At 43.8% G+C, this 27,689-nt stretch overlaps 1 protein-coding gene across 1 annotated transcript; it reads right to left on the bottom strand.

Moving 5' to 3' along the window:
- Nucleotides 1–1,016: 1,016 nt before the first annotated feature.
- Nucleotides 1,017–26,389, bottom strand: LOC139416171 (glycogen phosphorylase, muscle form). Its single transcript, XM_071164519.1, has 20 exons — nucleotides 25,852–26,389; nucleotides 11,114–11,215; nucleotides 10,655–10,733; nucleotides 10,401–10,504; nucleotides 10,057–10,188; nucleotides 9,857–9,968; nucleotides 9,560–9,642; nucleotides 9,303–9,446; nucleotides 8,988–9,080; nucleotides 8,512–8,658; nucleotides 5,869–6,032; nucleotides 5,643–5,757; nucleotides 5,436–5,537; nucleotides 5,180–5,327; nucleotides 5,038–5,096; nucleotides 4,648–4,789; nucleotides 4,211–4,418; nucleotides 3,743–3,877; nucleotides 3,564–3,630; nucleotides 1,017–3,345 (listed from the first exon to the last, which is right to left on the bottom strand). The coding sequence occupies exons 1-20, from the start codon at nucleotides 26,092–26,094 to the stop codon at nucleotides 3,193–3,195; spliced, it is 2,532 nt and encodes an 843-aa protein (XP_071020620.1). The 5' UTR covers nucleotides 26,095–26,389; the 3' UTR covers nucleotides 1,017–3,192.
- Nucleotides 26,390–27,689: the final 1,300 nt, after the last annotated feature.

Consider the following 27,689-nt stretch of genomic DNA (forward strand, 5'->3'; position numbering starts at 1 on the left):
TTTAAGGTACATGTTTTGGTGCTTCTTATTCTGCACCAGCAGTCTCTGCTCGGAGGAATAGAGATCCAGGGGAACCAATTGAAAACCAGTCATCAATGGGTAAACATGGTCCAAAATCTGAGTAGACGAGCCACGCCTATTGGTTCATATGTAGTCATTTTGAAAAACCCTCAGAGTCAAAAGTTTGTGAGTGTTTTTGGTGACAAGCCAAATTTCTTCAGCCTCCTGAGGTTGAAGAGGCGTTGTTGCGCCTTATTCACCACACTGTCTGTGTGGGTGGACCATTTCAGTTTGTCTGTGATGTGTACGCCGAGAACTTAAAACTTTCCACCTTCTCCACTACTGTCCAGTTGATGTGGATAGGGGGGTGCTCCCTCTGCTGTTTCCTGAAGTCCACGATCATCTCCTTTGTTTTGTTGATGTTGAGTGCGAGGTTATTTTCCTGGCACCACACTCCGAGGGCCCTCACCTCCTCCCTGTAGGCCGTCTCGTCGTCTGAGGTTCTGAGAATACGACTGGTTTTCTGAGAACACAAGGCTGCCGCAGGCCTGATGAAAACAGCCACCTGTCAGAGGATGCTTACACCCGTACACCTTGTTATGACCCTATACTTGTAATGAAAGGTCAAGTTTCGGTCAAACCCACTTCTGAGCTTTTAATTGCTGACAAGATGGTTGCTGCTGTCAGAGGGAGGTTAGATTTATTAAAATGTTGTGGTCATGGAAAGTCTCGCAAGGAGGACTGGGGAGGCTTTAGGAGTTACAGTAGGTCTTAGCTCTACCCAGGTTATGCAAAGTGTCTATCATATACTGTACTCTGTACCAACTTCTGCCTACAATTGTATTGCTAAAGGAGAATTGTAATACTTAAAAAAGAGTTTGTGTTTTCTTTCTACTACCAATATATATAAGTTTGATAATTATATAGACCTGATCATCTGTTGAAGAAATTGACCAACAACATGCACATTTCCAGATATAATAAGCAGTAATACAATCAGGGCATGGCAAAGGACATGGAGAGCTCTGCAGTATTGATTTATTACATTTGAATGTGCATTAGATGGCAACAAGATCATTTTGTACAGCAATTTCATCAGGTAACATGAATACAAAGCCGGCGAGAGGTGGTTAGAATAGGATGGGAGGCCAAGAGTCCGTGTGGCCAATAGAGAGTCCCGGGTTTGGGAACAAACATAACATAGACTGTCCCATGTTGGGTAAACAAGCAAGTTCATAGTCAACAAAGCACGCAGAAGTGGTGAGGCAAATAGCATAAAGCACTTTCGAAAAATATAACAACTTGGGGCAAGCCATTGTAAGTTCAGAGTCGAAAGCTTGGGAGAGAGAGGTGAGTGTGGTGGGGGTACCTATACCAGACAGGGGGAGACAGGCCAGGGCAGACGGTGAACAGATCGCCAGATGGAATCCAAGCAGCAGTGCAGCAGGCAATGGGAGTAGGTGTCACACCCACTTGGGAGAAGCTTTTTTCGGGAGGCAGATTCCTTGTAGAAAATTCCAGCTAACTAGCTAACATAGCTAGCAAGTCTCTGTCTGTCTTTTCCATGTGGAAAAGGAGGTCATTAGCTAGCTAAATATTTTCAGTATCGTCCAGACATCCAAACAAAGTTGTCCCGCGTGGCTCTTGCATTTTGGGTGGCGGTGCATGCATCTTAGGTGTCGGTGTATGCACCTTAAAAGTTGGATACGATCCACCAACTCAATCTCAAAGAAGAGCCACAGCCAACTGCACTTTCAGCATTCCCCGCAGAAGGCCAGACATGATTCAAACGCAGCAACAGGTTCCAGTTATGCAGCTAGTTAGCTTGTTTGTGTGTTTGTTGTGTGTACTTCACTTTGGCTTTGTTTGCAATTCTATAGTCCTGTGGTAGCGCCGTCATGTGATCTTTACCTAATTTTTGTGGTGTAATTTGCTCAGTTTTCATTCATAGACACAAAAATGTATAGACAAAAAGTGATGAGAGAATGTAGCTATTAGGGAATGTAACAAAATATCACAACAATTGTTGTAACTTTGTCTCCTTTATTGACGGTTGTTTCACATTAACAAGAGAATGCAGGGTTTGAAGCTTTCAGTGCTTTTCAGACTCTTCCTAAAGGAAGATAAACATTAATAAACTAATGGAAAGTGCAATTTACATCAACCCTACACACTCAATTACTAGTATAATCTTAAAGTTAAGTCCAAGACTTCCAAACACTGAAAAATACTATTGTACCAGAAATGTTTATTTATTTGAACATAAAAAAAATAGCTGCTTACATGAGCAGTCAAGGTGTTCATGGGCTCACTTTAGGCCGTACAACTACTAACACAGCTTCGTTAAGGCAGCTTTATAGTCAATCATAGAGGTATTAGGCAGAGAAGGTGGAGGAGAGAAGGCTTAGTTTGTTGCACTAAATGATGGATCATAACTTCCGACACCGGAACAACGTTTTGAGGATATACTGATGGGATCATGCTAAACAAAACACAGCTGACAGCAGAAACTATTTTTTAGTAATAAGCATTGGTGTGGGGGGCTAGCCAAGAGATGAGCATGTCAACCTAGTCCATTGAACCTGATTCGTTATTTGGTGCAGATATGATTAAAGCGGTGGTCATTGGCAGGCCAAAGCTGTAGTGTAGAATCACAGTGTCTATGTGAGAAGAACGTGCATATTTTCAGCCACTCTAATGTTGTATCTTGTCTCATCCTTGGAAGATATGGTTTTGGTACCATTAGACAGTGTTGAGGTTTCCAGCTACTTGTTGACCCCAATGACTGTTAAAGGGTGTATTCTACGGCCAAATTGTCTGAAATGATGGTCAACAGTGTTACTGATGTTGCACAGCTAGTCGACTATGCATTGAGAAGGTGAATGCAGATTTTGACCCAGCCCATTGAAAATTAGTACTGAATGTCGAGGTTAAAAGTGGTTTCAGGTTATTGGCCATCACATAGCTGGACAGGGGGTTGCTATAGTCAATCATTAACTAATACTGACCACAATTAAATAGCACAATGAAAAGGTACTAGTTATAGGGGAGATTTCAGGTTTCTAAACTATTTCTCAAGTTAACATTTCTTTTTTTGTGGAATAGCCAGAGGTAAAGGCAGAAGTTGGGGGCTGTGGGAAAAACAGAGGTTGGGAATGTGGACAAGCCTGAGGCTGGTTTTCTGGCTGGGGCTTATTGGCGAGGATCATCTGGGGCAGGGATCCTTTCCAGGCTGGGCTCCATGCCCCAGATCTCCCGGGCGTACTGGGAGATGGTGCGGTCGCTAGAGAATTTACCACAACCGGCGATGTTGTGGATCACCATCTTGGTCCATTCTTTGGGGTTCTGTTGGGATGGATCGGAAGAGAGGGGAATTAAAACCATTGCAGAAGGAAGGAATACTGTTATGTTATGTATGTGGAAAAACTCTGAGAGTTGACAGGGGAATAGTCAAGTCACCTTTTATTTACAGTGCATTTAAACAGATCTTAACACACTTTACAAAAAAAGAAAGAAATTAAGAAAAAATAAAACAATAGATATTCAGTCTATGAAACACTGACCTTGTAGAGAGCACTGACTTTGTCCTGACATTTGATGTAGGCTTCGTAGTCAGCGAACACCTTGAATCTGCAACACAAACATCATGCTCGGTTAGACATTGTGTGGCTGCGTGTATATCAGTTGAGTACAGTGTGTCAGCATTTGGGTATTATTTCGGTGACTCAGCTTTTTCACCCACCTGTCATGATGCAGTAGCATGTTGACAATGTCCTTGAAGAGGTCATGCTGGTCGGGGCTGAAGTATCCACCAGCGATCTGGTCCATGGCCAGCTTCAGCTCAGGAATGCGATTGTAGTACTCCATGGCATCATATCTGGAAGATGGATAAATTACTAAAGAAGAGGATACATTTATAAAGAAGATAAAACATATTTTTTCCATTATGTCATTTTTCCACCTATCATCATTTCCAAGTCATCCCCCCCCAAAAAATCTGCTTCCGTTCCATCCTTCACCATTCCAAACGTCTTGGCTTCCGCACCAAACTTTACCAAGTAAGCATCCTTCCATGTCATCCATAAGTTCTCTCCATAGCTATCATCCAATACCAATATTTTTGTCTTCTCCACCATCACTAACCAGAACCTCTTTGTCCATCCATCCATCCATCCATCCATCCACCCACTCACACCCTCCACTGTCTTACCCGCTCTTGTCCATGGCGTCCACGTCATCCACCCTCATACCAAAGATGAAGAGGTTCTCCTCCCCGGCCTCCTCAGCCATTTCTACGTTGGCTCCGTCCATTGTGCCGATGGTGAGCGCTCCGTTCAGCATGAACTTCATGTTGCCAGTTCCAGACGCCTCTGTGCCAGCTGTGGAGATCTGCTCAGATAGATCGGACGCAGGGATGACTGGGTAGAGAGAGAAAGAGAGATGGGGGGGGGGAAGAGAGCGGGACAGGGATAAACAGAAATAGAGAGATGAGACCAGGCAGAGAAAGATGGGTCTTCAAACCTTTAACAAAATTTGCCGGCGCTAGCGAGCGCAAAGTCTTAAACGAAGAAGAAAGACATTGAGAGTTACTTAGCTCCTATGGGAGCATAAAGAAAGAAACCAACAAGTATGTGACTTTTTTTTTACTTTTCTCAGCCAGAGTGACCTTGTAGTTCTCCAGGAAGATGACTTTGAGGCGGTCGCCCACCACCTCGTCGTGGTTGACAATATCTCCAACGGCCGTGATCAGCCTGATGATCAGCTTAGCAGTGTGGTAACCAGGGGCAGCCTGGGGAAAATGGAGAAAAACATATGGAAGCACATGGATGCCAAAATCTCATACAGGGTAGCTCAAAAGATTAGCCTGGTCCCAGATCTGTTTGTGCTGTCTTAAAAACTATAGTCGTTGTCTCCATAGGAGTTGGCAAGACAGCTCAAACAGATGTAGGACCAGGCTAACAAAATATATCTATGACTAAGACTTTTACAATACACTGTGCATCCTTGTTATGTAATCACACTTTAATTGCTACTCACCTTTCCTCCAATCATGATAGTCCTGGGGGTCCAATTCTTGTTGGGCTCCTTCTTGATGCCTGATTGAAAAAGAAGACAGGCTAACTTGGTTTACTGAATAATGTCTCTCACTAGAGCTGTGAAAGAATGGAGTACCACTCACGGTTGTAGAGAGTAATGATGTGCAGGCAGTTAAGCAGCTGCCTCTTGTACTCGTGGATCCTCTTGACTTGAACGTCGAACATGGAGTTGGGGTTGATCTTCACCTTGTAGTGCTCCTCGAGATAGGCAGAAAACTTAAGCTTGTTCTCCTACAGATAGAAACAGGTGTTAGGAGGAGTGATAGTCATTGTCTCAAGACGGAGATGTGGACCGAAATGACAACGACACCATATGAGAAGAGACTGTTGTGTTCTGACCTGTTTGACCTTGGCGATGTCCCGAATCAAAGAGTCGTCATCCACAAACTCCAGCAAATTCTTCAGCTGGTCCAGATCGCGGATGTAATCCTCACCAATCCTCTGCACATTCAAACATTCAGAAACACCCGTGTTTAGAAGAATTCTATCAAACACTACTGTCAAAGCCACTCTTACTTCACTTTAGCTGTATACTCCACCACATACCTCTGCAATGACTTCAGCCAGTCCAGGATTGCACATGACCAGCCAGCGTCGGGGTGTGATGCCATTGGTCTTGTTCTGGAACTTGTGGGGGTCCACCTCGTAGAAGTCCTTGAACCTGTGGACACAATGGGCGAATGATCAAATGCCCCTCGACATCTCATTTACCAATGGGATAGCAAAGTACAGTATAGCTAACGCCAAAATAAAACAACGTTTTTTTTTGTACAGAGTGGCCTTGATGATGTCCGAGTGGATGCGGGCCACTCCGTTGACGGCGTGGGAGCCCACGATGCACAGGTGGGCCATGTTGATCTTCTTCTGGTCGCCCTCCTCCACCAGGGACATGCGGCGCAGACGGTCATGGTCCCCAGGGTAAAGGTTAGCAATGCGCTGAGGGAGGAGGGACAAAGGATTTTATAGTAGTACGGCCCTTCCTGTTTTGATCACGTTAGTGAGAGATGCTAGCACATAAATGTTGAGCCAATGGTTTGGACTGTATCTAACTCTTAATCCCTCTAAAAGGCTCTGCAGACGGTACGTCGAATTCAGTCTTTCATCACGTCACACTGTGTGGTGTTCCAAAATTAGATCTTGATGTCAACCTGGACAGATTGTACAATCTGCTCCAGTTCTGTCGTCACATTCTGCAATTGGCTTGCGAGGTTGACATAGGCTACGCCAACTGCAATGGTTTATTTGATCTGCACATGTGCCAGCACCAGCGGCACAAGCCTCACTCTATGCTTATGTGCGAGTGAAGTGAGTTTGGAACAACTTAAAGTATGCAATTTAGAAATAGTTCACATATAAGTATGTAGACGCCCCTTCAAATTAGTGGATTTGGCTATTTCACCCACACCCGTTGCTGACAGGTGTATACAATTAAGCACAAAGACATGCAATCTCCATAGACAAACATTGGCAGTAGAATTGCCCTTACCGAAGAGCTTAGTGACTTTCAACGTGGCATCGTCATATACCAAGTCAGTTTGTCAAATTTCTGTCCTGCTAGAGCTGCCCCGGTCAACTGTAAGGGCTTTTATTGTAAAGTGGAAATGTCTAGCTCACAGAACGGGACTCCTAAGTGCTGAAGCGCGTAGAACGTTAAAAAGAAACGTTTGTTCTCTGCTGTAACACTCACTACTGAGTTCCAATCTGGCTGTGGAAGCAACGTCAACACAAGAACAGTTCGGTCGGGAGCTTCATGAAATGGGTTTCCAGCCTCCCGGGTGGCGCAGTGGTCTAGGGCACTGCATCGCAGCGCCAGCTGTGCCACCAGAGACCCTGGGTTCGCGCCCAGGCTCTGTCGCAGCCGGATGCGTGTTAGTGTTAAGAAGCAGTGCGGCTTGTTTGGGTTGTGTTTCGGAGGACGTTTGGCTTTCAACCTTCGTCTCTCCCGAGCCCGTACGGGAGTTGTCGTGATGAGACAAGATAGTAATTACTAACAATTGGATACCACAAAATTGGGAAGAAAAAGGGGGTAAAATAAAAAATAAATGAGTTTCCATGGGCGAGCAGCTACACACAAGCCTAAGATCACCATGCGCAATGTCAGGCGTCGGCTGGAGTGGTGTAAAGCTCGCCGACATTGATCTCTGGAGCAGTGTAAACGCATTCTCTGGAGTGGTGAATCACGCTTACCCACCTAGTCCGATGGAGAAATCTGGGTTTGGCGGATGCCAGGATAACGCTACCTGTCTGAATGCATAGTGCCAACAGAAAAGTTTGGTGGAGGAGGAATAATGGTCTGAGGCTGTTTTTCATGGTTCGGGCTAGGCCCCTTAGTTCCAGTGAAGGGAAATCTTAACGCTACAGCATACAATGACATTCTAGATGATTCTGTGCTTCTAAATTTGTGGTAACAGTTTGGGGAAGGCACTTTCCTGTTTCAGCATGACAATGCCCCTGTGCACAACATGAGGTCCCTACAGAAATGGTTTGTCGAGATCGGTGTGGAAGAACTTGACAGGCCTGCACAGAGCCCTGACCTCAACCTCATAGAACACCTTTCTGAGGATTCGGGAATTCTGACTGTGAGCCAGGCCTCATCGCCCAACATCAGTTCCCAACCTCACTAATGCTCCTGTGGCTGAATGGAAGCAAGTGTCTGCAACAATGTTCCAACATCTAGTGGAAAGCCTTCCCAGAAGAGTGGAGGCTGTTATAGCAGCAAAGGGGGGACCAACTCCTTATTAATGTCCATGACTTTTGAATGAGATGTTCGACGAGCAGGTGCCTGCATTCTTTTGGTGTCCGAACTCAGAATTAAATAGGCTTCCCCTAAAGAACATGGTCGCTGAACATTTATTTTGATTGCTGATTTTGTACAAATCCCACCAGGTAGCCTGATTCTAGATGTATCACATAACAAATATTTTCAGGGAAATCCTTCTTCTTTCAAAGCATGAAAACGTTTAAAACAAACCGTTAGATTAATCTGACGATTCACAATAATCGTCAGGTGCCTTATGGCTGAGGTCAGTCACCAGGATCGGCTCGTAACATCAGCCACACTATACGATAAAGGCTCAACATTTCAGACACTGACAGAACTTTGTTGGAGCCTACGACCACACGTAATGGTACTTAATTAGCAGACCTAGACCCTGTCACACTGAATGAGCCAAGATGTCCGACAATCGTTTACAACATAAGAATTTGCCCATGATGTAGACATTTTGTCTGAGACTGCAAAATCATGGCGTAAGACGGCTAAAATTGTACAGTCTGGTGGTTTTAAGACCCATGACTTATTTTTTTGACCCACACTGTAATATGGAGTGAACATTTGGATGTCTCTCTCACTCTCTCTCACTGTCTTTCTTTCTCCCACTCCACCCCCCTCCCCCCGCCCTCTTTCTCTCTCTACCTCCAGGTGGCGTCGGTTGATCTCGAAGATGATCTCCAGGTGTCTGGGCAGAAGGTTTTGGAACAGGTCGATTGGCCAGCGCTCCAGGGCTTCAGGCAGGACTGTATGGTTGGTGTAGGCACAGGTACGTGTAACGATGTCCCAGGCCTGAGAGAGGGGTAAAACACAAAGATGCATGTAGAAGGAAATTGTGAGAGGAAGAGGCTGTGAGAGGAAGAGGCTAAGCGAGAGGTTTCACTCTTGCCAAAATCTGTCCAAAATAAGCCCAATGTGTTTCTATTGGCTTATTTTAGACCTAAGCTTGTGACCTGCCTTCCCGCCTTTGGGACAACAACTCCCATTATTAGGGCAGAGACATGAGCATCTCGTCATTATATAAAGATCTCTGGGAGCATTCCCCTTTTCGTGGTGAGTATTCGTTACACTTCTATTTTTTGTGCAACACTTTTGCTTAAGCAGGGGGACCAGCACTGTACCTTCTCCCATGTCTGGTGCTCCGTGTCCAACAGGATCCTCATCAGCTCAGGGATGGCCAAGGCAGGGTGGGTGTCGTTCAGCTGGATGGCCACCTACAATATGGGCAAGAGAGAGGACATCAGCACAATAGATACGATGCAGTTAGGGAAGGAAACTTTTGCATATAGTCTCACACTCCGCCATTGTGTCTTTGGCATAGTACCGTAGAGTGGTCAATGAACAAAGACATTTGAAGAGTATATGGTGCTTTGATACATATCGTCCGGTTACAACATGGTCTAGGACGCTAAGAATATCTATTGTATCGAGCTTACCTTGTCAGGTAGGGTGGACAGGTCCACACGCACAACCTCGGTGGAGCCAAACTTTGAGGACTTGAAGCGACGGACAATGTCCTGCAGAGTGGCCGCCACCACAAAGTACTCCTGCTTCAGACGAAGCTCCTTGCCCTCGAAGAACTAGGGTCAAACACAGATCCACAGTCCATCCCACTTGTTTATTATGAATTCCTCATAACAGTGCATTGACGGCTGGGTAAATAAAGGTTACATAAACACTGGGTTCTACTCACGTTGTCATTAGGGTAGAGGACACGGGAGATGTTCTCAGCCAAGTTCCTGTCCAGCACAGCCTGAATGTAGCCGCCAACATTGACTGTAGAACGGCAGAAAAACGTCTGGTCTCATCATACATTTAAAATGCCTTGCACTAGACTGTTTTCCAGCTCCAATCCTGACAATCTGACTGGTGAATTAGCTGACTGATAAAAACTATTACAAAGGTTGTAAAGATGTTGAGCAATGCATAATTGAATCAGTAGGTTCAAGCGGTAAACCAGGCAAGCCCAAACAGTCCAGAAGTAACTCACAGTCTTTCAGGTTGAAATCACATGGGGCCTTGGCGGACCATAGTCTCATGGTGTTCACAACGTTGTTCCTGTAGCCAGGGACTGGGGTGTCATAAGGAAGGGCCAACACTACCTGTCAACATAGCAGGGTCATGTAATGTTTAGTTATGGCTACAATGATGACTATTTCTATGTTGTATCCTTTCTATGTGGCCTCTCACCTGTGTGTCAACCCATTTCACCCCATCGGGGGTGTGCTCCACTCTGCCATAGAAGTGGACAGGTCGCATGTACTCGGGGCGGGCCTTCTCCCAGGGGTTGCCGTAGCGCAGCCAATCATCAGCCTCCTCCACCTGTGAGGAGATGTCAGTCACTACAATGAACTATGAGTTCTGATTATACAGCATCATGACTCTACTGTGAGTAGATGACAAAAATGTGAGAAATGATTCATCAAATAAGTGGACCATCTAAAGCACATGACTCCAACAAGCACTGGAAAGTACCATATACACTCACAGACATGTACATAAATATAATCAACTTTGCCAGTCAGTCAAACTACCTGCCAGCCATTGACTATTTTCTGGTTGAAGATGCCAAACTCATAGCGGATGCCGTAGCCGTAAGCTGCCAGCCCCAGAGACGCCATGGAATCTAGGAAGCAGGCTGAGAGCACAGGTGGGGGGGAGGGAGAGATGAGGTGGGGGTTTTCCTGACCACTGCCTGAGCATTACTGTCACTGGCTACACTATTTGTGCAGGGAAGAACCAGTGAGGTAGACTAATCGAGAGCCAAGGAGTAGGAGGAGAAACTCACCGGCGAGCCGTCCAAGACCACCATTTCCCAGGCCGGCATCCTCCTCAATGTCCTGCAGCTCCTCCATGTCCAGACCCAACTGTTGAAGACGAAGATACATTGTTAAGATTTATAGTACTTTATTAGCCTTCATACATTTTAGGGTGGAGGGAGGATGGGAGCTACATTAGCGTAATAAGCCAAGCTTTAGCATCTGAATACAAGGGAATGGGGCAGTGTTCAATCTCAGAGTAGGGCCACGTACCTGAAATTATTAAATAATCAGAAGGTATTCTTGAATCTTACATGGAGTGTAACAAAAAAAAAGCACTCATTGTCAGTGTCATTAATGTTCAATGTGCCAGTTTCATACCCTCCACAGTGTATGTCACAGACAATGTACTAGGTTGAGGTAACTATGATGGGACACTGTTATGGTCCAGAAGGGTCCTATGGCCCTAAGGCCTATCCGTCAGTCACCTGATAGGTGGCCTCATCACAGGCATTCTCCAGTGCCAGGTTCACCATGGTATTCTGCAGGGTGCGCCCCATGTAGAACTCCAGGGACAGGTAGTACACACGCTGGAGAGGAGCAACAGAGGAAGGTACATCAAGGAAAGTGAATGCAATACAGTACAGCGCGGAATACCCTCTGCATTCAACACACCTTCAGCCATCCAACAGTAGTGTGCCCCCATGTGGTAGCCCTGAGAAATGCAACATTATCTCTGCCTCTCCTATTCTTCTAGAGAGGAAGCAGCTGTAGCCAAGAGGGGAGAGCCGGTGCTGCCAAAAACAGCAGATCTATACTTGGCGACCCGTCAAGCAACAGCTCTTTCTGAGAGAGCATTGGAATGAGTTCAACTAACTCCCAAGCCTCTATTAATACCGCTAGTGTACACCAACAACTGTTTCAAAAGACAAAAGTTCTTTATAAAGCACTTGGATTCATCCCGTGGTCTCACAATAACCGACATAAAGAGTGCTGCAAACCGTGGCAGTTCGTTTACTTTCGTCCGTATAGGATTTCTCTGCAGCTTGTCTCCACCTACTTCAAGGACATACAGGTTTTTACATCATATCCTCACTCAGATTCATGTATGGCGTATGTAACTCACCCTGAAGCTATGCAATGAAATCATAATGAAATCAAATACATTTTTGTCACATGCACCAAATACAACAGGTGTAGACTTTACCGTGAGTTCAAAGGTAAGAAAAGATGAGCAAATAATATATATTTTTAAAGGAAATAGTAACACAAAAAACAACAATAACGAGGCTATATACAAGGAGTTTCCATTGTTTTATTTATTTAACCTTTATTTCACCAGAAAAAGCCCATTGAGACCCGGAGTCTCTTTTTCAAGGGAGACCTGGCCAAGAAGGCAGCAACAATCAACAACTGCTGGTGGTGAAGGAGACCAGACTACAGAAGTAAAGAGGGAGTTTACCCAAAAGGGCTTTGTGGATGAACACATACAAATGTAGCTTTCTGTGCATATGAAGTGAGGTCCAACCTACCATTTGGTACAAGTTGCAATGGTGGGTGAGTGACTTGGCATTTGTAATAAAGCGCAAGGATGCATGATAAACAGAGTCCAGTCTCTGTAAGGAGTACCAGTACAGAGTCAATGTGCAGGGGTATGAGGAAGTTGAGGTAATTGAGGTAATGTACATGTAGGTAGGGGTAAAAGTGACGAAGCAATCAGGATAGATAATAAAAAAGAGTAGCAGCAGCCTATGTGAAGAGTGTCTATGTGTGAGTGTTTTGTTTGTGTCAGCGTATATAGTGTGTGAGTGTAGTATGTGTGAGTGTGTGGGTCGAGTCCAGTGAGTGTGCATAGAGCAAGTGCAAGAATGTCCATAGAAAAAAAGGGGGACAATGCAAATAGTCTGTGTAGCCATTTGGTTAACTGTTCAGCCGTCTTATGGCTTGGGGGTAGAATCTGTTCAGGAGGTTTTGGTCCCAGATTTGGTGCTCTCGTACCGCTTGCCGTGCGGTAGCAGAGGGAACAGTCTATGACTTGAGTGGCTGGAGTCTGACAATTTTTAGGGCCTTCCTCTGACACCGCCTGGTATAGAGGTCCTGGATGGCAAGGAGCTCGGCCTCAGTGATGTACTGGGCCGTACGCACCACCTTCTGTTGCTCCTTGCGGGTCAAGCAGTTGCCATACCAGGCGATGATGCAGCCAGTCAAGATGCTCTCAATGAGCATGGTTACATGCACATAATAATGCAGTTTTTGTGGATAGTCAGGTTAATATAATAGTTATTTTAAAACGTTTACATGCTTTGCAAGAAGAACGATTTCCCTAACAATCCTGTTTACATGGACACATCTGAAATCAGGCTACCCGATGGGAACGTTTGTTAATGCAGAACATCGGCAAACAAAATAAACGCTCTCGCACAGTGACCATGTTATTTCTGCGAAGACTATTTGATTCTGAGTTGGGACATGCGAGGTGTGTATGTGAAAACGATTTATAAGATGCATACCTACAGTTTTTCCTAACTCACTTCACTCGCACATAAGATGGAAGCTTGCGCTACCCGGGACTGGCCTGGCACATGCGCAGATCAAATCTACCACTGGAACGCCGATTAAGCCGTTTACATGTCCTAATAATTTGAAAGATTGCTCGCCGTATGCTTACTTCGATTATGACCTAATGCAGATTAAGATAAGCAGAGTAAGATGTTGACATGACTAATGTCATACTCGGCCTTCTTCTATAATATTGAATTATTAGTGTGCATGTAAACATACTCAATTGTGCAGCTGAAGAACGTTTTGAGGATCTGAGGGTCCATGACAAATCTTTTCAACCTCCTGAGAGGGAAGAGGCGTTGTCGTTCCCTCTTCACTACTGTGTTGGTGTGTTTGGACCATGATAGGTCTTTAGTAATGTGCAAACCGAGGAACTTGAAGCTCTTGACCCTGTCCATTACAGCCCCGTCGATGTGAATGTGGGCTTGCTCGGCCCTCCTTTTCTCCTTTTCCTGTAGTCCACGAATAGCTCCTTTGTCTTGCTGACGTTGAAGGAGTTCTTATTGTCCTAGCACCACACTGCCAGGTCTCTGACCTCCCTGTAGGCTGTCTCATCATCGTCAGTGATCAGTCCTACCACTGTTGGGTCTTAATGATGGTGTTGGAGTTGTGCACAAACACGCAGTCGTGGGTGAACAGGGAGTACAGGAGCGGACTAAGCACGTACCCCTGAGGGGCCCCGTGTTGAGGGTCAGTGTGGTGGATGTGTTGTGGTCTACCCTCACCACCCGGGGGTGGCCCTTCAAGAAGTCCAGGATCCAGTGTCAGAGGAAGAGTGATGAGCTTGGAGGGCACTATAGAGTTAAATGCTGAGCTTTAGTCAATGATCAGCATTCTAACAGAGGTGTTCCTTTTGTCCAGGTGAGAAAGGGTAGTGTGGAGTGCAATAGAGATTGCGTCATCTGTGGATCTGTTGGGGCGGTATGCGAATTGGAGTGGGTCCAGTGTATGTGATGATGGTGTTGATGTGAGCCATGTCCAGCATTTCAAAGCATTCTATTTTTAGAGATGTGAGTGCTAAAGGGCGATAGTCATTTAGGCATGTTACCTTGACATTCGTGGGCACAGGGACTATGGTGGTCTGCTTGGAACATGTAGCTATTACAGACTGGGTCAGGGAGAGGTTGAAAATGTCAATGAAGACACTTGCCAGCTGGTCAGCACATGCTCTGAGTACCCATCCTGGTAATTCGTCTGGCCCTGCGGCCTTGTGAATGTTAAATTGTTTAAAGGTCTTACTCACATATACTACAGAGAGCGTGATCACACAGTTGTCTGGAACAGCTGATGCTCTCATGCATGGTGGTGCAGTGTTGCTTGCCTCAAAGTGAGCATAAAAGGCATTTACACTTTGTCTGTTTGATGGAGGGCGTATTGGAATTTTTTATAAGCGTCCAGATTAGTCTCTCGGTCTTTGAAATCGTCAGCTCTAGCCTTTAGCTCAGTGCGGTTGTTGCCTGTAATCCATGGCTTCAGGTTGGGATATGAACGTAAGGTCACTGTGGGGACAACGTCTTCGAGGCACTTATTAATGAAGCACTTAATAATGCTAGCAAAACAGTCCTGTAGTTTAGCCTCTGCTTCATCGGATCACTACCGTATTGAGAGCGTCACTGGTACTTCCTGTTTGAGATATGGTCACATTTGGTAAATGGAGGGCAAGGGAGAGCTTTGCAAGCATCTCTGTGTGTGGAGTAAAGGTGATCTAGAGTTTTTATGCCTCTAGTTGCAAATGCCTCTTCGCTTCATTATTTCTAAGGTCACTACTTTTTATTTATTAATAATTTTTTTAAAACCTTTATTTAACTAGGCAAGTCAGTTAAGAACAAATTATTATTTTCAATGACGGCCTAGGAACAGTGGGTTAACTGCCTTGTTCAGGGGCATGCTCTCAAAGCTCGGGGATTCGATCTTGCAACCTTTCGGTTACTAGTCGAACACTCTAACCACTAGGCTACCCTGCCGCCCCACTTAAGTGATAATGCCCTCGAAGCCGGTGTTTGGAGGATATATTGGCATGGGTGTTGTTAGGCCCCAGAAGAAGTTGAGGGCCGGCAAACCGTGCCAATATATCCTTCAAACACCGGCTTTGAGGGCATTATCACTTTTATACAATGGGTTACTATCTTATTTAAATAATGATTTACATATTTTTTATTTAAAAAAATGTTATTTTGATGAATTTATTCATACTATTTCATATAGTCCCTACACAAATCTAAGGTTGCTACCCAAGCCGGCTGGTCGTTCTTTCTATCGGTTCGGTTGCCAGAGATGCAACCCTGTCGTTCAGTCTTTTTGTTCTGTATCTGGACGCGACCCAGTCGTTCGTTTCAAATGTTCCATTGCCATACTGGCGGGCATCATTCTCATCCCTTGCTTGCTAGTTAGCCAACTACGGCTAACTTACAGTCACGTCAAAGCAGCCAGAATAACAGCAAAGTAGCTGCATTTGCATTTGTTTAAGCTGTTTTCTAGTTACCTTTATTTGGGTACATCCATAACAATGAGCTAATGAGGCACGATTTTGCCTGACATAGAAAATGTGCTCACTCGTCAGGGCACTGTTGTTCAGAGGAGCTAGCCAACAACACAGCTAAAACAATCACTTCAAACTGAAGCTAGAAAGGCTGCAAACTTTCCTCCACCCACCACCTGCCAACCGCTCTTTTACGCTACTGCTACTCTCTGTTCATCATATTTGCATAGTCACTTTAACCATATCTACATGTATATACTACCTCAATCAGCCTGACTAACTGGTGTCTTTATGTAGCCTCGCTACTTTTATAGCCTCGCTACTGTATATTGCCTGTCTTTTTACTGTTGTTTTATAAAAAAACTGTTGAGAAGCCTTTTTGTCCTAGACTTGGCACTCCGGTACCGCTTGCCATGCGGTAGTAGAGAGAACAGTCTATGACTGGGGTGGCTGGGGTCTTTGACAATTTTTAGGGCCTTCCTCTGACACCACCTGGTGTAGAGGTCCTGGATGGCAGGCAGCTTAGCCCCAGTGATGTACTGGGCCGTACGCACCACCCTCTGTAGTGTCTTGCAGTCGGAGGCCGAGCAATTGCCGCACCAGGCAGTGATGCAACCAGCTCTCGATGTTGCAGCTGTAGAACCTTTTGAGGATCTCAGGACACATGCCAAATCTTTTTCGTTTCCTGAGGGGGAAATAGGCTTTGTCGCGCCCTGTATATATCTATAAAAATGATGCCAGCTGAGTCATGATTTTGACTGGCTGAGAAACGCTGGCTGCCTGTCTGTCTCGTCCCGACTCCCGACAAAATTACTATGGGACAGCTGAAGATCGAATTTGAATACTGAAACGATGTTGAAAATGTCAGAGAGACAGATAGCAAGCTTTATACAAATCGCTGCTGTTGAAAATTAAATATTATTCTAAAATAAATGTAAGGTAATGTCTAGATGCTTTTGAGACAGTGGATTGCACAGTCAGATGGAACAGAGTAAATAGGCATTTTAACGTTATATATTTAGCCTGTGGTAACTTGTGGAATAGACACTGACTGGAATGCGGTTTTAACCAATCAGCATTCAGGATTAGACCCACTCGTTGTATAAAATGCTACAACATAATTGATCGGGATGGTGTGTTTGATATCCTAAATGAAGAGCTAGGAGGGAACGACACCCGAGACTTCGATTGACCTGTGACATTTCAAATGGGGTTATTCCGACAATAGGAGGGCATGCAAATGAGGACATGGAAAACAGAGCTCCCTACTGTCCCATTGAGTGTGACCATGATAAAGTGACAAAGGCATCTAGTCCCTTGTTAAAAATAGTCGCATTAGTTGGCCCTTCTAAAAGGTTAGAGCGACTAGGGAGGGAGATGCCAATCATTGGTGGAGATGGGGTTACATAAACACTCTAAATAACAGCAGTGTTACAACTATTACTACAGCTATTAAATGCATTTGTAAACATGAAGACTTTGGGAAGAATGGATTGATTATGAGAAATTACTATTATAGGAAAATGGGCCAAATACCAAAAATCTAATTGAACTCTTGACCAGGGGTCATCAACTAAGGATTTGTGTAAACAAATGATTATTTATATTTCTTACGGGGCATGGAGGTATTGGTCAAATATGTTCTCAGGGTCTTTATTTGATCACCGTGTTGCAGGAGACCTGCTTATGCCGATTATGACTTTACGCCGATTCACATAAACAGAGTAAGGCGTTTATATGACTAGTAATGTCAAAGTCAGGCCTACTGCATGGCCGTGCACAGACTTTTCAGGGCGCAGGTGCTCAAAATGAAAAAAAGAGCCCAACCCCCCCTTTTTTTTGACTGATTGCTTTTTTTTTAAATCTTCAATGCTCTTTCGATTTTTAAATAATAACTTCATAATTTAATATTCATAATCTTCTAACTCATGATAAATGTCAGGCTGGCTTGTTTGGATATTTTAGTATATTGTGGTCTGTGTTGCTGCTGCCCTGACACACATGTCCAACTCCCGACTGAAGGGGGGAGTTGAGTCGGAGGCCTCATTGATGCATCTGATCCTCTCTCTTTCTGCCTCTCTCTGCTGTGTGTATCAGCCAACCAGACCGAATATTGATGATGTAAATCAAGTGTTAATCAAATGTTTTGCTGCTGTTGCAGTACTGTTGATATTTAAACTAGGTAGCTAGCTATACACTGGAACGGTGATTACATCTCAAATTTGAATACCGGACAGCAGAAAAGCATGCGCAGCCAGGTATTTCAAGACGTCTATCCATGTCCTAAGGACGTTGGGAAAGGCCTTCAAAACTGGCCACTGGGGCAATAGTGAGCGCTGTTACCATCAAGTAGGCTTGGGTTTTGTTAGGGTGTTGTGGGCGGGGGTGGTCCCATGACTCTGGATCAGAAGGTTGTGCGTTCGATCACCATCGTGCAAGCTGGTTTTTGGTTTTAACCCTATCCCAAAACTTAACCCTTACCGTAACCATTTGGAATGAGTGCCTAAACTTACGAGCAGCAGGAGCAACAAAAACACTTTGAAATTTGACGTTTGGAGTAACTGCAAATAAAAAAAGTTTGGAAGACGTGGATGAACATCTAACTCTGCCATAAGACTGAGAGCTTGTTTTGTGCGTGCGAGCTCTCTACAGGCCAGAACAACAGGCGCAACAAAAGGACTGGGTGGGGGTAGAGGGTGGCGAACTTGACGATGTCATGACGACTTGCGGGCAGTCGGTTCAGAACAATGCCAAAACCTGTATTCAAAAATTTAATTATACTACCACCCAAAAGGGCACTTGGCGAGTGGGACGGCAAAGGAGCAAGTGGGAGGCACAGGTAGACCCCTATCTGTGCACGTGCCTGGCCTACTGCCATAAGCAGTTTAATATTGAATTATTAGAGTGCATGTAAACATACTCATTGATCAGTTTTCTTGATGCTACATGTTCATGTTCATTGACATGGAATTTTTTGCAAATTCTGTGCACTTGTTTTTTAATGCGAATTAAGGCCCGCTTTTGAGTTAATACTGCTTGCTTGTTTGTCTACTAACTTTATCTACTCTATTGTTTATGTGATGGTGCCGGAGGGGAAGGATGCCATCTTATTGGCTCTTAACCAACCATGCTATCCTGTTTGTTTTTTTGCGTTGTTCATAACTTGTTTTGTACATAATGTTGCTTCTAATGAGCTTCTGGACATCAGCACTGCGATTTCTTACCTCAAACTATATGAAGAGTTATTCTTCCCTGAGTCGAACGGGAGGGATATTATACAAACACCCCAGATCCCTGTTATTTGCGGAAGAAGGAAACTGAGATTTTGCGGAAAGACATCAGGGTACCTTGTGAGGATCAGGCGACGAGTGGCTAATCTGCCTTTGCCTTCCGTCCTGCTAGCTAACGTTCAATCGCTGGAAAATAAATGGGACGAACTGAAAGCATGTTTATCCAACCAACGGGACATGGCTGAACAATGACATTGAGAACATACAGCTGAAGGGTTATACACTCTATCGGCAGGACAGAACAGCAGCCTCTGGTAAGACACGGGGCGGGGGCCTATGCATTTATGTAAACAACAGCTGGTGCACAATATCTAAGGAAGTCTCAAGGTTTTGCACGCCTGAGGTAGAGTATCTTATAATAAGCTGTAGACCACACTATCTACCTAGAGAGTTTTCATCTGTATTTTTCGTAGCTGTCAACATACCACCACAGACCGAGGGTGGCACTGAAACCGTACTCAATGAGCTGTATACTGCCAGAAGTAAACAGGAAAACGTTCATCCAGAGGCGGCACTCCTAGTGGCCGGGGACTTTAATGCAGGGAAACTTAAATCAGTTTTACCTCATTTCTATTAGCATGTTAAATGTGCAACCAGAGGGGATTTTTTTTTAGACCAACTTTACTCCACACATAGAGACGTGTACAAGGCTCTCTCTGTCTCAGTCTGTATTGCCTACATGTTTCAAGCAGACCACCATAGTCCCTGTGCCCAAGAACACTAAGGTAACCTGCCTAAATGACTACCGACCCGTGGCACTCACATCTGTAGCCATGAAATGCGTTGAAAGGCTGGTCATGGCTCACATCAACACCATTATCCCAGAAACACTAGACCCACTCCAATTTGCATACCCCACCAACAGATCCACAGATGATGCAATCTCTATTGCACACCACACTGCCTTTTAACACCTGGACAAAAGGAAAGCCTATGTGAGAATGCTATTCATTGACAACAGCTCAGCGTTCAACACTATAGTGCCCTCAAATCTCATCACTAAGCTAAGGACCCTGGGACTAAACACCTCCCTCTGCAACTGGATCCTGAACTTCCTGACAGACCGCACCCAGGTGGTAAGGGTAGGTAACAACATATCCGCCACGCTGATCCTCAACACGGTGGCCCCTCAGGGGTGCGTGCTCAGTCCCCTCCTGTACTCTCTGTTCACTCATGACTGCACGGCCAGGCATGACTCCAACACCATCATTAAGTTTGCTGATGACACAACAGTGGTAGGCCCAATCACCGACAACAATGAGACAGCCTATAGGGAGGAGGTCAGAGACCTGACCCTGTGGTGCAAGGAAAACAGCCTCTCCCTCAACGTGATCAAGACCAAGGAGATGATTGTGTACTACAGGAAAAGGAGGACCGAGCACGCCCCCATTTTCATCGACTGGCTATAGTGGAGCAAGTTGAGAGCTTCAAGTTCCTTGGCGTCTACATCACCAACATCACACTTTTAAAATTCATATTGTTATCTTGTTGCTATATTTGCATAGCTTCTTTCATGTAAACGCATTTAGCATATTGCTACTGATTAACAATTTCTTTGTGGATTTTGATGTGTGCTTGGGGTAGAGGTCGACCGATTATAATTTTTCAACTCCGATACCGATTATTGGAGGACCAAAAAAGCCGATCCCGATTAATCGGCCGATTAAAAAAAAACACATGTATTTGTAATAATGACAATTACAACAATACTGAATGAACACTTATTTTAACTTAATATAATACATCAATAAAATCAATTTAGCCTCAAGTAGATAATGAAGCATGTTCAATTTGGTTTAAATAATGCAAAAACAAAGTGTTGGAGAAGAACGTAAAAGTGCAATATGTGCTATGTAAGAAAGCTAACATTTCAGTTCCTTGCTCAGAACATGAGAACATATGAAAGCTGGTGGTTCCTTTTAACATGAGTCTTCAATATTCCCACGTAAGAAGTTTTAGGTTGTAGTTACTATTTCCCTCTATACCATTTTGTATTTCATTAACCTTTGACTATTGGATGTTCTTATAGGCACTTTAGTATTGCCAGTGTAACAGTATAGCCTCCGTCCCTCTCCTCGCTCCTCCCTGGGCTCGAACCAGCAACACAACGTCAACAGCCACCACATCGAAGCAGTGTTACCCATGCAGAGTAAGGGAAACAACCACCCCAAGGCTCAGAGAGAGTGAAGTTTGAAACGCTACTAGCCAGCCATTTCACTTCGGTCACACCAGCCTCATCTCGGGAGTTGATAGGTTTGAATTCATAAACAGCGCAATGCTTGACGCACAACGAAGAGCTGCTGGCAAAACCCACGAAAGTGCTGTTTGAATGAATGTTTACGCGCCTGCTTCTGCCTACCACCGCTCAGTCAGATACTTAGATACTTGTATGCTTGTATGCTCAGTCAGATTATATGCAACACAGGACACGCTAGATAATATCTAGTAATATCATCAACCATGTGTAGTTAACTAGTGATTATGATTGATTGTTTTTTATAAGATAAGTTTAATGCTAGCTAGCAACTTACCTTGGCTTACTGCATTCGCGTAACAGGCAGTCTCTTTGTGGAGTGCAACGAGAGAGAGGCAGGTCGTTATTGCGTTGGACTAGTTAACTGTAAGGTTGCAAGATTGGATGCCCCGAGCTGACAAGGTGAGAATCTGTCGCTCTGCCCCTGAACGAGGCAGTTAACCCACCGTTCCTAGGCCGTCATTGAAAATAAGAATGTGTTCTTAACTGACTTGCCCAGTTAAATAAAGATTAAATAAAGGTGTTAAAAAAATAACATTTAAAAATAAAAAGCATTTGGCAAATCGGTGCCCAAAAATACCAATTTCCGATTGTTATGAAAACTTGTAATCGGCCCTAATTAATCGGCCATTCCGATTAATCGGTCGACCTCTAGCTTGGGGTTATGGTCTTGCTGGAAGATCCACATCCGGCCAACTTTCAGCCTCCTGGCAGAGGCAACAACGTTGATGCTGTTGACCTTAACAAGGGCCCCAGGACCAGTGGAAGCAGAATAGCCCCATAACATCAAAGATCCACCATCATATTTTACAGTAGGTATGCATGAACAAAATCAAAACCCATAACTACCTACAAATACAGTGATGGACCTTTGATGTTATGGGGCTATTTTGCTTCCACTGGTCCTGGGAGTGTCTGCTAAATGACAAATGTTATGCACTAGTAATGTTTAGAAATCTTCAGAGGAAGTGAACCTGCCTCCTGTTTAGACAGCTGGTTGTTGTGTTTCAGATCTTGGAGACGGGTGAGGTGGCGGACTGTGTGACAGTGGAGCCCTACATGCTGGGGGACTTTGTGAATCTCACAAACAACACTACTAAAGTGGACAAGAGGTTCAAGGCCTCAGAATACGGCATAGACTTCAGATATCAGGAGACTGAAACTTGGCCGCAAGTGGATCTTCCAGCAAGACAATAACCCCAAGCACACAGCAAAATCCACAAAGAAATTGTTAAGTCTCCACACTTGAAACACATTGAAAAAACATGTGGTTCGAATGGAACAGAGCTGTACATAAGCGCAGACATAAGCGCAGACAAAAGACACACAATACCCCATAATGTCAAAGTGGAACTATGTTTTTAGAAATGTTTACAAATGAATAAAAAATTAAAATCTGAAATGTCTTGAGTCAATAAGTATTCAACCCCTTTGTTATGGCAAGCCTAAATAAGTTCAGGAGTAAAAATTTGCTTCACAAGTCACATAATACAGTGTATTCAGAAAGTATTCAGACCACCTTGACTTTTTCACATTTTATTACATTACAGCCTTATTCTAAAATAGTTTTTTTCCACATCAATCTACACACAATACCCCATAATGACAAAGCAAAATCAGCATTTCAGAAATGTTTGCAAAAAAAAAAAAACAAGCCATGAGGTAGAAGAATTTGTCCATAGAGCTCCGAGACATGACTGTATCGAGACATGACTGTGTCGAGGCACAGATCTGGGGAAGGGTACCAACTTTTTTTGCAGCATTGAAGGTCCCCAAGAACACCTTGGCCTTCATCATTCTTAAATGGAATACGTTTGGAACCACCAAGACTCTTCCTAGAGCTGGCTTCTCAGCCAAACTGAGCAATCGGGGGAGAAGGGCCGTGGTCAGGGAGGTGACCAAGTACCCGATGGTCACTCTGACAGAGCTCCAGAGTGCCTCTGTGGTGGTGGGTGGATCTTCCAGAAGGACAATCATCTCTGCAGCACTCCACCAAATCAGGCCTTTATGGCAGAATGGCCAGACAGAAGCCACTTGAAAAAACAGATTCTCTGGTCTGATGAAACCAAGATTGAATTCTTTGGCCTGAATGCCCAGCGTCACATCTGGAGGAAACTTGGCACCATCCCTACGGTGAAGCATGGGGGTGGCAGCGTCATGCTGTGGGGATGTTTTTCAGCAGCAGGGACTGGGAGACTAGTCAGGATCGAGGGAAAGATGAAGGGAGCAAAGTACAGAAATATCCTTGATGAAAACCTCCTCCGGAGCACTTAGGACCTCAGACTGGGGAGAAGATTCACCTTCCAACAGGACAACAACCCTAAGCACACAGCCAAGACAACACAGGAGTGGCTTCGGGATAAGTCTCTGAATGTTCTTGAGTGGCCCAGCCAGAGCCTGGACTTGAACCTGATTGAACATCTCTGGAGAGACCTGAAAATAGCTGTGCAGCGACACTCCCCATACTACCTGATAGAGCTTGAGAGGATCTGCAGAGAAGAATGGGAGAAACTCCCCAAATCCAGGTGTGCCAAGCTTGTAGCGTCATACCCAAGACGACTTGAGGCTGTAATCACTGCTTCTTCTATAGAAGAAGACCATTTTTATTCTCAGCTTCTTAACTACCTCATCAATATGCTTTTTAAAAGACAGCTTTTCATCTATCCAGATGCCCAGATTTTTGTAAGCAGGGACAAGATCAATATAGACACCATCCAAAGTACATATGCTTATATCATTATTTATTATTATGCGCTCTAGAGAACAACATATACTTTGTTTTACCTGCATTTAGAGCCTGGTCAACTGTGGGGGCAATAGCATACCCAGTATTATCTGCATACAAGTGCAGGTTACATTGATCAACAGTATCGAAAGCCTTTGACAGGTCAATGAAGATGACAGCACAATGTTGCCTTTTATCCATACTGTTAATCATTTATAACTAGGGATGCAGCATAGATAGTGCTATGACCTGGTCTAAAACCTGTCTGATGTACAGCACATTTAGAATACATTTCAAAGATAAGAAAGATCTTAGCTGAGAAATAATCAAGAATTCTAATATATATATATCTAGGCAAGAAATTGGGCGATAATTATTTAGGGTCACCACCTTTGTGAACGGGGAGTACATGGGCTGCCTTCCAAACCTTGGGGATAGTACCAGATATATTTGCCAGGTTAAAAATATGGGTTAATGATTCAGCAATCAAGGGGGCAGAGATCTGCAGCAAAAATGGATCAAGCATATCAGCCCCAGTGGATATCAGTCTTAAGCAAGGCTTCTAGCACATTACAGATAGTAAATTGTTGAAATTTAAAAAAAAGATTCACTAGAATTGGACAGAATCAATTTAACATGTATTTTTCCAATGTGTGTATGTAACTATTTTCTGGGTAGACATTAAATCTGCAAATGTCTGGTGTTATTTTTCTGTTTAATAATCCAAGATTCTCAATTTATGTGATGCATTTGTTCATAACTCTTGCTCAATATTACACCCATACAATTACTTTCTTTAAGAACATAACAAATAATATTCTGTATTTTTAAAGGTTGAATTAACTAATTACTTTGTCACATTAAAAAATATGCTCCGTAAGAATAAGAAAGTAATTCAATCTATTGCTACTCTTAAAGATGCACTATCCAGAAATCGCTCGCCATTTCCTGGTTGCTGAAATTATAATAGTTAGCCTAATTTCAGTTTATGTGACAAACCAAGCAAGTATAGTGTAGAGAATCATTGTAACTTCTAAACCGCTGTGAAATATATATTACATAAACAAAAATATTGTAGGTCGTGTACAAAACCAAAAATTAAAGACACAAAAATGTAAGAACAGGAAGCATAGAAATAGCGCACATAGAACAGATCTACCACTTCTTAAACTTGCTTTCAAAGAGAATGACAGGCCTATAACTCACATTGTTATGTGAATTTGGTCGGGTCGCCCCAAAAAGTTACATATTGCAGCTTTAAGCATTTTACATGTATTTGAATGTACAACCCTGTATGCGTTTTTGGTTTTGCGTGTTTGTGATGTTGTGTTACAAAAATCTATACATTCTTAACAAATGTCACATTTAAATGTATATCCTTCAAAATGTATGGAATTTATATTATGAAAAAAAATGATAAGAGTATGCGAACGTGAGTAGATTATGTTGAAAACGACAGGCGTCCATCTTGGATGCTGTCTCCAGTTTATTTATCAACTCAGTGATTAAGAATGAGATAATATACAGAAATGTACTGAATGTTTTCTCATCCAGAGATGCAACATCATAATGTAGCCTAACTAGCAAGGAGCTTTGATGGAGCGCTCAATGTAGAATTTGGCATTCCTTTACCATTTTCCCTGCATAATCACATTGAGGATGAAATAGTCTACTTTCCCTTCAATTGATATTATATGAGCATAACACTTCTGTAATTTTAGCGTCTGAAGCGCAGAGTCTAGATTTCAGCATAATTTCACATAATGCGCAGTGATATTTCCCTGGGAAAACCACCCCCTCCCCACTTTACCCGGAGTCTGAAAGAGGCGCAGGCCTACGTGCCGAAGCCTGCAATTTGTGCGGAAGATTGCGATGGGACGGGAACACTGTGTCACTGCGGCAACTCGCCTGCTTACCTTGGGGTCTTTCTCGTAGTAGTGCTGCTGCGTCCTGATCCATCGGCCAACCAGATGGTCGCGCACTGTGTTGGCCAAGGCGAAGTAGTAGTCCCTTTTGGTCGCCACATTTCGGTCCTTTACGAGTGTAAAGTGGAGATGGCGATTAAAATTAGTCTTGAGGTCTGAAACATTTTCCACACCTGCAAGCCCTCGCACCGATATCTGCTTTCTCTTCTCCTGGTCTGTCAATGGCTTAGGCATCTTGGTAAATGCGTATTTTCTATTGTACGACTGTAGATCCGAATGGCAAATATCGACCTAGGCTGATGAGAGATGGCAAGTAACTAACTGTGTTATGCCTATGCTTGTCACAGTGTTTGCCCTGCCTCCCTCTGACCAGTGGGGATCCACGCGATAATACAGCCACAAAGTCTATATCGTAAAGCTTCAAGAAAACACAAATGTGCTTTTTGGTCTTAAATTAAGGTTAGGCATAATGTTAGCAGTGTGGTTAAAGTTACGGTTAGGTTTAAAATCACATTTTAAGAAGATAATTGTAGAAATGGGCGGGGTTTATGATTTTGTGACCGTGGTAACTTGGGACGACCGTCCAGTGGTGGACTGCTCTGGCAATATTGCACCATACCGCCAGCCCCGGCACCAACCGCTCAAATGTTGTATCCCATCAGAACCCAAAATATTGTCTTGTTTTACTCCAATGTTTGTAAACAAAGTATATGTAAACAAACACTATATAGCCACAAAACAAAGCTAGAATCATCCTTAATTGAAACAATAGCATACCACACCTCTGTTTTGGTAAAAAAGCTGAGGGATGGGTCTGGAGTAATGTAGCCACTCTCAAATTCATAGACAAAGCCATGGATGCAAGGACTGACCATCCATGATATCAAAAATATAGTTTTAACCATGTTTTGAGTCTATACAGTGTTTGTTTGCATTTACATTGTTTACAAATATGGGAGTAAAACAAACTAATATTTTGAGCTCTGATGCAAGGTATGACGGTTGAACTAAGCTCATGAGGCATTTATAAGTTATATTTTTCAAGAATCAATATATATCAATAAGTCCAAAAAATTGATGTAGCAACGGCAGATTCCCTTTTTAAACTGTCTGTGAGCCTTGAATCACGTTCTTGGTCCTCATCATCCAAATTTGACTCGGCTCGTAGTGGTAGCATTTCCCTCACAAGCCTTGCTCACTTTTTGCTTCTTTAGTTCAACTGGCAAAAGCACCAGCATAACTTTTTTTTAAAAACATTAACATCTGTTAATTTGGTAGCCCACATTTTGCTGCACAGGCTTTGAGAGCTTTTTTTTTATCTCGACACCAACCTTTACATTTTTTACCGGCCATTTCGGCAACTTCAGTAGGATCTGGCTGGTTAACTGGCATGTTTGACTTTGAACTCAACTGGGCCGGCCAATCCTGGCAGGGGGAATGTTCCTCACTGCATCTGCCCAGTTGAGAAAGATGCTAAATTATGTCAACAGAGAAAAAGGTAGGCTATAGCCTATGTTTCTACAAAAATACACTATATATACAAAAATATGTGGACTCCCCTTCAAATTAGTGGGTTTTGGCTATTTCAGCCACACCCGTTGCTGACGTGTATAAAAACGCGCACCCCGCCATGCAATCTCCATAGACAAACATTGGCAGTAGAATGGCCTTACTGAAGAGCTCATTGACTTTCAACATGGCACCTGCATAGGATGCCACCTTTCCAACAAGTCAGGTCGTAAAATGTTTGCCCTGCTAGAGCTGCCCCGGATCAACAACAAGTGCTGTTATTGTGAAGTGGAAACTTCTGGGAGCAACAACGGCTCAGC

This window comes from Oncorhynchus clarkii, chromosome 9 (genome assembly GCF_045791955.1).
Source record: "Oncorhynchus clarkii lewisi isolate Uvic-CL-2024 chromosome 9, UVic_Ocla_1.0, whole genome shotgun sequence".
Lineage (NCBI taxonomy): Eukaryota > Metazoa > Chordata > Actinopteri > Salmoniformes > Salmonidae > Oncorhynchus > Oncorhynchus clarkii.

Coding starts and splice junctions, on each gene's coding strand:
- LOC139416171 (XM_071164519.1), bottom strand. CDS start 26,094: ATGCCTAAGCCATTGACAGACCAGGAGAAGAGAAAGCAGATATCGGTG. Junction 9,081..9,302: donor TGTCCACCCTACCTGACAAG/GTAAGCTCGATA, acceptor CCCATATTGTAG/GTGGCCATCCAGCTGAACGA. Junction 5,328..5,435: donor ACATCGCCAAGGTCAAACAG/GTCAGAACACAA, acceptor TTCTATCTGTAG/GAGAACAAGCTTAAGTTTTC.